The 10,950-nt window shown below is 44.0% G+C and overlaps 1 protein-coding gene across 1 annotated transcript in view; it reads left to right on the top strand.

Annotated features, from left to right (window-relative positions):
- Positions 1-7,653: 7,653 nt before the first annotated feature.
- ZCCHC10 (zinc finger CCHC-type containing 10) overlaps positions 7,654-10,950 on the top strand; it is a 19,436-nt gene continuing 16,139 nt past the window's right edge. Inside the window, exon 1 of the mRNA XM_058171187.1 lies at positions 7,654-7,747. Within this exon, the coding sequence (XP_058027170.1) occupies positions 7,698-7,747 (50 nt within the window). The 5' untranslated portion in view covers positions 7,654-7,697. The remainder of the gene's footprint in view (positions 7,748-10,950) is intronic.

Genomic DNA, 10,950 nt, shown 5'->3' with positions numbered 1-10,950 from the left:
TGGACAGCAGCTTAATACTATTCCAGAATCAGGCTATCTTGGACAAACTGTCAGGATTAGTAGTGCTAGGCCCCTGTCAAAAGGAGCCTGATCATCGGCTTTAAGCATGTCCAAGTAATCTGTGCCAAACCAGAGTGGGCTTTGATAAATGGGTAAGGTTGCTAGTCCAGCAATCTTTAAAAAACATACCTCAGATTCACCTCTATTCCACCTCAGAGTATTTGGTTTACATTTTCCTACCAACTGATGAAGTTTGGTGGAAAGGGAAGGAAACAAAGCCATGGGACCAGACATGTCCTTAACATGCCCTGTACAAAGTATGCCTGCCATAAATGCAAATTGCACACAGCATCATGCCCACAGCAGGAGGGGGTGTCAAAAGGAGCAGCAGATTTTATTTTGTTAAGATTTTCTGCTGCCTCAAGGACTGGTGGATGGCACTATGTCTTTGCCATGAAGAAGAGCCCCATGTATACAGATTAGTGTTAAGTACCCACTAGCAATAGCACTTAGACATATATTTCACAGTGCTTTACAGCCCTCTCTAAGTAGTTTACAGAGTAAACAAATTCTACCTCTTCTTTTTCTCTTCTGACTAGACTGCTTGTGAGAATGCAACTACACATATTGATCGGAAAGGAAAAGGGGTTATCGTTATATTTTTCTGAAGATATATATATATATATATATACATATACATATATACACATACATACATACTGTTGTGTCTTGTCCGCTCTCACAGCAGCCGGGGCCTTCTTATCTGCTCCCGAACATGGAGGAATGTATGCCTCCCGGCCCCAGTCCTGGCTCCATGCCCAGACAAGCTGAAGAGGAGGGGGCACCTCCCGGTCCCAGCCCTGGCTCCATGCCCAAGCAGGCTGCAGAGGAGAGAGCATCCCCCGGGCCCCAGCCCTGGCTCCATGCCCAGGCAAACGGAGCAGCTAGACCCCTCCCCCTCCTCCACAGCATGTGAGCCTGAGGAAAGTTTATTTCCAACAGCTGCTGATTGGAGTGACCCTCGCATCAGAAGACTGGATAGGCGGAGGCAACAGAAGGAAGGGAGGGGCAGGCCTTAATGAGTGCTGAGTCATGGAGCCACACCCCATGGCCTATATAAAGGAACTGCTTTCTGGCAGTCTCTGAGTCAGGCAAAGTCGAACTTATCTTGCTGAAGTCACTTTCTGGTCTCCTGCCTGCTCTGAGGACTTTGCTAGGACTTTGGGCAGAGCTGCAGAGGCAAGCCTGATTCGGATTTCCCTGACCCGGCCGTCAGCGGAGGAGTGGGACACAACACATACATACATATATGCTGTATGTGTGTGTATTTAATAACACAGTTACAGATGGCACTTTAGGAAACTTTTAGATAAACAAATTGTGTTCTGTAATTATGAAATAAATATGCATTAACACATCTAAGGTGATGCTAAAGGCAATCGCAATTTACACTGCTGATCGATCTAATGCATCTTGAAATATAGTATCTCTTTCCCATTGAAACGTATTTAAAAGAGAAAAATATAAATATAATCCTACAGCTATACCTGGTTGAAATAAATTGTTCTAATCTTCCAATACATTTATACATGAAGGATTTTTACAGGCACTTGGCAACTGGGATATGATAGTTATAGTGTCCCAGAGTCATGGATTGACAAGCCAAATTTACATCATTGATTCACTTAACAACAGTTATTTGCTTAACGATCATGGCAAAAAAGGTCATAAAATCGGGCATGATTCATTTTACAGCTTCACAATATAAATTCTGACCCCAATTGTGATCCAAACGCAAGAACTACCTTTACTGAAAATAAATAGTAGTTTTTTTTTCTGCAATGGAGAAGCTGCCAAAGCACTTTGTTTTGGTTCTGTTATAATAAACCAAGAAGTGATTGTTTTAAGAGAGACAAGTTGTGAAGCAAGATGAGGTGTGAGCTGCCAATGGAAAATCACCTTCCTCTATGCTGGAAGGTTTATGATTTTTGCTACAATGCATCTGAGGGAAAAGTTAATTAATTCAAATGCCCAAGGAATGGCTATGTGGGAACAGGAACCCTCATTTAGTATTGGCTGATGCAGCTGGAAGTCAGCATTTTAAACTACTAGACAGTTATAATTATGTTTGATGTGTAGAATTATAAGCTCAGGATATTATTAACTCTTTCCTCCATTCACTTTGTTATATAACAGAAAATATTATATAAATTAAAAAATAGAAGTGTGTGTGTGTGTGTGTGTGTGTGTGTGTGTGTGTGTGTGTGTGTGTATATATATATATATATATATATATATTTGTTTTCTGAGGTTTTCACGGGTGTTTGTATATAGGTCTTTGATTGTTCGGGTTTTCTCCCGTGTAAAATTGGAAGTGTCTTGGCGACGTTTCGACGAAGTCTCATTCGTCATCTTCAGGCTTCAGCTTCGTGCTTCTGGGAGCAATGTGTGATCGCAGCTGTTTCTTCCTTTTAACTGCTAGTGGGGGTTTGAACTGATTGGGTGGGAGCTTGGCTGTGCTCTGATTGGATGGGGTTTTTTCTATGCTCTGATTGGCTGGGGGTGTGTCCTGTGTTGGTGGGGGCTTGGTTGTGCTCAGTCTAGTCTGTGCTGCAGGGGATTTGAGCTGGTGAGCTGCATAGCTGTTGTTTGGCTTTGTGGTCGTGCTACATCTTCATAGTGGGTGTCAGTCTGCTGCATGTATGGATTGGAGGGTTTGAAATGGCTAATGTTGCAGCTGCGGTCTGGCTTCTGGTCCTTGGTCGTGCTTCATGATCAGTGTGGGTTTGGGTCTGCTTTCTGGGTGGATGTGTGGTGGTGACATCCTGTGTGGACCTCGTGAGTGTGGGTCTGGTGTCATTCCTCGTGTTAGGGACTCGTTTGTCAATAAGGGCGGGTTTCCAAATGGCTGGTAGGCGGGAGGTATCATCTCGTTTGTTCATGCTGTGTGGGCGTTTTTCTATCTCAATGGCTTCTCTGATTATTCTGTTGTTAAAGTGTTCAGTTTTGGCGATAGTTCTGGTCTTTTTAAAGTCAATATCATGTCCTGTGACTTTAAAGTGTTGGACCAGGGAAGAAGTTGGTTCCTCTTTTTTGAATGAGTTCTTGTGTTCTTCAATCGTGCACTTATTCTTCTGTTGGTTTGTCCAATGTATGTGGTGGGGCAGGCGGTGCATGGGATTTCATATACTCCTTGATTTTCTAACTCAATTTTGTCTTTGGGGTTTCTTAGGATGGTGGATATTTTTCTGTTTGTGCAGAATGCTGTCTTGATGTTGTGTTTGTGGAGGATCTTGCTGATTCTGTCTGTGGTGCCTTTTATATATGGGAGGAGGGCTGTGCCGTTTTCTTGTTCTCTGTCTTGGATTTTAGTGGGGGGTTCTTTTTGGATTAGTTTGGTAATCTTATTTCTCTGGAATCCATTGGATGTTAGTACGTTAGTGAGAGTGTCTAGTTCGGGTTTTAGGTGTTGTTCATCAGCTAAGCATTTTGTTCTGGAGATGAGTGTCTTGGCTACGGAGTTGATCTGTGCTGGGTGGTGGTGTGAGAGTGCGTGCAGATAGCGGTTTGTGTGTGTTTTCTTCTGGTAGATGGTGTGTCCTAGGGAGCCATTGGGTTTCTTGTAGACTAAGACATCTAGGAAGGGAAGTTGGTTATTAACTTCTGTTTCCATGGTGAACTGTATTTTGGGGTGTAGGCTATTGAGGTGTGTGAGGAAGTTGTCAAGTTTTTCTTTCCCGTGTGGCCAGATTATGAAGGTGTCGTCTACATATCTGAGCCAGAGTTTGGGTTTGTGATCAGATTTCTCTAGAGCTTGGGTTTCAAAGTGTTCCATGTAGAGATTGGCAATGACAGGTGAGAGGGTGATCCCATGGGTGCTCCTTCTATTTGTTTGTATTTTTGTCCATTATAGATGAAGTATGTGTTGGATAGGCAGTGGTTGGTCAGATCTAGGATGTGCTTGGGGGGGTTATATTTGTTTTGGATAGCTGTCAAGGCTTCTTTGATTGGCACTTGGGTGAAGAGGGATATGACATCAAAGCTCACGAGTAGGTCGCTGGGCTGTAAGTTTTGTTTCTTTATGATCTCTATGAACTGGAATGAGTTTTTTACGTGTGAGGTGATGGATTCTGCATAGGGCTGTAGTTGTTTGGCGAGAAATTTGGCTAGGTTTTGTAGAGGTGAGCCTATGGAGCTGACTATGGGTCTGAGTGGGGTTCCTTCTTTGTGTATCTTGGGGAGGCCATAGAGCTTAGGGCATCTGGATGATTTCTCTCTGGGAATGATTCTTTGTTGGATTTCTTCGCTGATGGGGGAGGCTTTTATTTTGGATCTAGTGGTTTTTTCTAGGTAGGTGGTGGGGTCTGTTTTTAGGGGCTTGTATGCAGGGTCTTGGAGTAGGTTGGTTAATTTGGTTTGGTAGTCAGATGTGTTCATAACCACCGTGGCGTTGCCCTTGTCTGCTGGTAGGATTATTATGCTGGTATCTTTTTTCAGGTTAAGTAGTGCTGTCTGTTCCTCTTTGGGTAAGTTGCTTTTGGGTGGCTTGCTGCTGCAGAGGATGTTGGTGATTTGAGTCTGATTTTGTTAGCGTCATCGGGGTTGATTTTGGTCAGGCTGGTTTCAACTCCGCATATAATGGTCTCAGTGGGGATGTATTTGGGAGTGACTGCAAAGTTGAATCCTTTGGAAAGGACATCGGTTTCAGCTTTGGTGAGGATCCTATCTGAGATGTTATGCACTGTTTGTTTCATGTGTTGCTGTGAGGGTGGAGGGTTTGTTTCTGGCGTTCTTGTAGTCTTGAGTTTGTTGGTGTGCGTGTCTGTCTTGAGGGTGGTCTGTGTTTGGCTCTCAGGCGGCAAGTTGTTTAGTTGTCCCAAAGTGCAGGGTGCATCTTGTTGCTGAGTTTGAGGTGAAGTGTGAGGAGATCTTTGTTGATTTGATCTAGGAGGAATCTTTTTGTGTGAAGTTCATTTCTGATTAAGGCCAATTCTGTTCTTTTTAGGATGCGTTTGGTGGCTGCAGAGTTGGAGTGGAATTTCAATTGGAAGCATTTGGGATTAAATTTTGATCAGCAGTTTCATTAGAACACATCTGACTACCAAACCAAATTAACCAACCTACTCCAAGACCCTGCATACAAGCCCCAAAACAGACCCCACCACCTACCTAGAAAACCACTAGATCCAAAATAAAAGCCTCCCCATCAGCGAAGAAATCCAACAAAGAATCATTCCCAGAGAGAAATCATCCAGATGCCCTAAGCTCTATGGCCTCCCCAAGATACACAAAGAAGGAACCCCACTCAGACCCATAGTCAGCTCCATAGGCTCACCTCTACAAAACCTAGCCAAATTTCTCGCCAAACAACTACAGCCCTATGCAGAATCCATCACCTCACACGTAAAAAACTCATTCCAGTTCATAGAGATCATAAAGAAACAAAACTTACAGCCCAGCGACCTACTCGTGAGCTTTGATGTCATATCCCTCTTCACCCAAGTGCCAATCAAAGAACCCTTGACAGCTATCCAAAACAAATATAACCCCCCCAAGGACATCCCAGATCTGACCAACCACTGCCTATCCAACACATACTTCATCTATAATGGACAAAATACAAACAAATAGAAGGAGCACCCATGGGATCACCCTCTCACCTGTCATTGCCAACTCTACATGGAACACTTTGAAACCCAAGCACTAGAAAAATCTGATCACAAACCCAAACTCTGGCTCAGATATGTAGACGACACCTTCATAATCTGGCCACACGGGAAAGAAAAACTTGAAAACTTCCTCACACACCTCAATAGCCTACACCCCAAAATACAGTTCACCATGGAAACAGAAGTTAACAACCAACTTCCCTTCCTGGATGTCTTAGTCTACAGGAAACCCAATGGCTCCCTAGGACACACCATCTACCAGAAGAAAACACACACAAACCGCTATCTGCACGCACTCTCACACCACCACCCAGCACAGATCAACTCCGTAGCCAAGACACTCATCTCCAGAACAAAATGCTTAGCTGATGAACAACACCTAAAACCCGAACTAGACACTCTCACTAACGTACTAACATCCAATGGATTCCAGAGAAATAAGATTACCAAACTAATCCAAAAAGAACCCCCCACTAAAACCCAAGACAGAGAACAAGAAAATGGCACAGCCCTCCTCCCATATATAAAAGGCACCACAGACAGAATCAGCAAGATCCTCCACAAACACAACATCAAGACAGCATTCTGCACAAACCAAAAAATATCCACCATCCTAAGAAACCCCAAAGACAAAATTGAGTTAGAAAATCAAGGAGTATATGAAATCCCATGCACCGCCTGCCCCACCACATACATTGGACAAACCAACAGAAGAATAAGTGCACGCATTGAAGAACACAAGAACTCATTCAAAAAAGAGGAACCAACTTCTTCCCTGGTCCAACACTTTAAAGTCACAGGACATGATATTGACTTTAAAAAGACCAGAACTATCGCCAAAACTGAACACTTTAACAACAGAATAATCAGAGAAGCCATTGAGATAGAAAAACGCCCACACAGCATGAACAAACGAGATGACACCTCCGCCTACCAGCCATTTGAAACCCGCCTACTGACAAACGAGTCCCTAACACGAGGAATGACACCAGACCCACACTCACGAGGTCCACACAGGATGTCACCACGCGACATCCACCCAGAAAGCAGACCCAAACCCACACTGATCATGAAGCACGACCAAGGACCAGAAGCCAGACCGCAGCTGCAACATTAGCCATTTCAAACCCCTCCAATCCATTCATGCAGCAGACTGACACCCACTATGAAGATGTAGCACGACCACAAAGCCAAACAACAGCTATGCAGCTCACCAGCTCAAATGAGCCAGCAGCACAGACTAGACTGTGCACAACCAAGCCCCCACCAACACAGGACACACCCCAGCCAATCAGAGCACAGAAAAACCCCCATCCAATCAGAGCACAGCCAAGCTCCCACCCAATCAGTTCAAACCCCCACTAGCAGTTAAAAGGAAGAAACAGCTGCGATCACACATTGCTCCCAGAAGCACGAAGCTGAAGCCTGAAGATGACGAATGAGACTTCGTCGAAACGTCGCCAAGACACTTCCAATTTTACACGGGAGAAAACCCGAACAACCAAAGACCTATATACAAACACCCGTGAAAACCTCAGAAAACATATATATATATACATTTGTTTTCTGAGGTTTATATATATATGCCCTGCCTGTCCATTAAATCCCTTTCTATGTCTATATATTCTGCTTTGTTTATTGTGATCATAATAAAAGCTACAGCTAATACTAATCCCATGCAATTCTGATGTCACTGTGCAACATGTCATGCAGGACATTGCTCATTCTCTATTCTGGGATCTTCATGCACATATGGTACTCGGGAATATCATGTTTCTCAGACAGGAAGAACAAGAAAAAGGATTACTAATAGCTCGGGGAAAGGCTAAGGAGGACGAGAGATGTTTAAAAGAAAAAGAGTAAGGGCAAGAAAAAGAGAGCAAAGACGGCCACCTACGATGCCCAATGGTACCGTCCGAACCGTCTCCCTCCCCGTTCCTTTCACGGGCTGCCGAAATACGTCATCCGATAGAACAGGAAAAGGGAGGGTGGAATTCCCGGCATGCCTCTTGGGTCAGTGCCCGGCCGATGGCTAAGATGGCGACTCCCATGCATCGTTTGATTGCTCGGAGACAAGCGTGAGTGTGTGGAGGGCAGAGAAGGGCTTGGAGAGGGAAGCTGTCACCCCGGACTTCTCGAGAGAGGGGTCTTAAGCGAGCTGGAGGCAGTCCCGCGGGCGAAGCGCCGGGAATCCGAATCACTTGCTCCCCAGCTGTTAGGGGAGGACAGAGCTAAGAGGGAAGAATTGGGAAGACCTTTTTAAAAGGGCGAGAAATAGTTGCATATGTACAGTTGGTCTTTTAAGGAGGCTGGATTCGCGTGTACGAGTCGCGGGGGCAGGTGCTGAAGTACCTGAGACCCGCGCTGCTTCTTCAGGGGGTCAGGGACTAGAGGGGTGCGAAAGATGTCCTAGCCCCCTTGATAGTAACCTCGGGAGGAGAGCCTCTTTTGGTCCATTGTGTGTTTGCGGTATGTTTCTTTCAGCATCGCTTGCTATGGAGAAACCTGCAGAGTAAGCGGTTTAATGGGTATCTGGACAGTTATGGTCGTAACTTCTTGCCCTGTTTTATTTTGCTTTGCTTGGTGGCGTGCACCTGCAAGTGCCGTCCTCCATAACTTTCTCACAAAATGTTACTTGTTCAAACATTGTTAGAAATAAAGTGTAGTTTTTCCTGTGCAGCGCTGCTAAAATGTTATGTGGGAATGTGATTACACAGTCTTAAAATAGAATAGAATCAGTGGCCCAAAGGTGTACAGTACTGAGCTGAGATGTGGTTTGTTTGGTGTGTTTTAATGTACTGTGTGAACCGATCAAATTATGGTTTCCTAAATTAACGATTAAATACTTGCTTACACTTTAAAGACTTCAGTAATGCTGTTTAGATATATTACATCAAATGCAATGCATGTCTTTTAATTAGCTCTTAATTTTGTGTTAAACATTTTATAGTGAGCTTTCATTAATAGTCCTGGCACTCGGTGGTTCCTCTCTGTAAAACTAAATATTTTGCAATGCTGGAATTAGTTAAGAGGTTCTTAACTTCTTAGAATTAAATGAATATTATGAAGGAGTCCTAAATCTCCAACCCTGTCCCAATTATTATTTATACAATATTTGAATATCTTCGAAAACCTGATAAATACAATCAACAGTAAATATAAATATACAAATAGAATGAAGACTATTGCTAACATAGTGTAAGCCCTGAGTCTTCGGAGAAGGGCATATAAATGCAAATAAATAAAAAACCTGTACATTTCAATTGGAAGCATTTGGGGATTAAATTTTCATCTTAGCAGCGAGGACATGTATGATATATAATGGAAGCTCTTTGGACTTCTAGTTTTCATAGGTCCTGGTCAGATGGTGGATTTCTCCCGTAGAGGTGCAATATTTGTTTTCTGAGGTTTTCACGGTGTTTGTATGTAGGTCTTTGGTTGTTCGGGTTTTCTCCGTGTAAAATTGGAAGTGTCTTGGAAGTCTCATTCGTCATCTTCAGGCTTCAGCTTCGTGCTTCTGGGAGCAATGTGTGATCGCAGCTGTTTCTTCCTTTTATAACCCCCCCAAGCACATACTAGATCTGACCAACCACTGCCTATCCAACACATACTTCATCTATAACGGACAAAAATACAAACAAATAGAAGGCGCACCCATGGGATCACCCCTCTCACCTGTCATTGCCAACCTCTACATGGAACACTTTGAAACCCAAGCACTAGAAAAATCTGATCACAAACCCAAACTCTGGCTCAGATACGTAGACGACACCTTCATAATCTGGCCACACGGGAAAAAAAACCTTGAAAACTTCCTCACACACCTCAATAGCCTACACCCCAAAATACAGTTCACCATGGAAACAGAAGTTAACAACCAACTCCCCTTCCTAGATGTCTTAGTCTACAAGAAACCCAATGGCTCCCTAGGACACACCATCTACCAGAAGAAAACACACACAAACCGCTATCTGCATGCACTCTCACACCACCACCCAGCACAGATCAACTCCGTAGCCAAGACACTCATCTCTAGAACAAAATGCTTAGCTGACGAACAACACCTAAAAACCGAACTACACACTCTCACAAACGTACTAACATCCAATGGATTCCAGAGAAATAAGATTACCAAACTAATCCAAAAGAACCCCTGCACTAAAACCCAAGACAGAGAGCAAGAAAATGGCACAGCCCTCCTCCCATATATAAAAGGCACCACAGACAGAATCAGCAAGATCCTCCACAAACATAACATCAAGACAGCATTCTGCACAAACCAAAAAATATCCACCATCCTAAGAAACCCCAAAGACAAAATTGAGTTAGAAAATCAAGGAGTATATGAAATCCCATGCACCGCCTGCCCCACCACATACATTGGACAAACCAACAGAAGAATAAGTGCACGATTGAAGAACACAAGAACTCATTCAAAAAAGAGGAACCAACTTCTTCCCTGGTCCAACACTTTAAAGTCACAGGACACGATATTGACTTTAAAAAGACCAGAACTATCGCCAAAACTGAACACTTTAACAACAGAATAATCAGAGAAGCCATCGAGATAGAAAAACGCCCACACAGCATGAACAAACGAGATGATACCTCCCGCCTACCAGCCATTTGGAAACCTGCCCTTATTGACAAACGTGTCCCTAGCACGAGGAATGACACGAGACCCACACTCACGAGGGCCACACAGGATGTCACCACCACACATCCACCCAGAGAGCACACCCAAACCCACACTGATCAGGAAGCACGACCAAGGACCAGAAGCCAGACCGCAGCTGCAACATTAGCCACTTCAAACCCCTCCAATCCATACATGCAGCAGACTGACACCCACTACGAAGATGTAGCACGACCACGAACACGAAGCCAAACAGCAGCAGTGCAGCTCACCAGCTCAAATCCCCCTGCAGCACAGATTAGACTGAGCACAACCAAGCCCCCACCAACACAGGACACACCCCCAGCCAATCAGAGCACAGAAAAACCCCCATCCAATCAGAGCACAGCCAAGCTCCCACCCAATCAGTTCAAACCCCCACTAGCAGTTAAAAGGAAGAAACAGCTGCGATCACACATTGCTCCCAGAACCACGAAGCTGAAGCCTGAAGATGACGAATGAGACTTCGTCGAAACGTCGCCAAGACACTTCCAATTTTACACGGGAGAAAACCCGAACAACCAAAGACCTATATATATATATATATATATATATATATATATATATATATATATATGTTTTCTGAGGTTTTCGCGGGTGTTTGTA

Source organism: Ahaetulla prasina, chromosome 2 (genome assembly GCF_028640845.1).
Source record: "Ahaetulla prasina isolate Xishuangbanna chromosome 2, ASM2864084v1, whole genome shotgun sequence".
Classification (NCBI taxonomy): domain Eukaryota; kingdom Metazoa; phylum Chordata; class Lepidosauria; order Squamata; family Colubridae; genus Ahaetulla; species Ahaetulla prasina.
The sequence above is the reverse complement of the archived record's forward strand: the minus strand, read 5'-3'. Positions and strand labels throughout refer to the sequence as shown.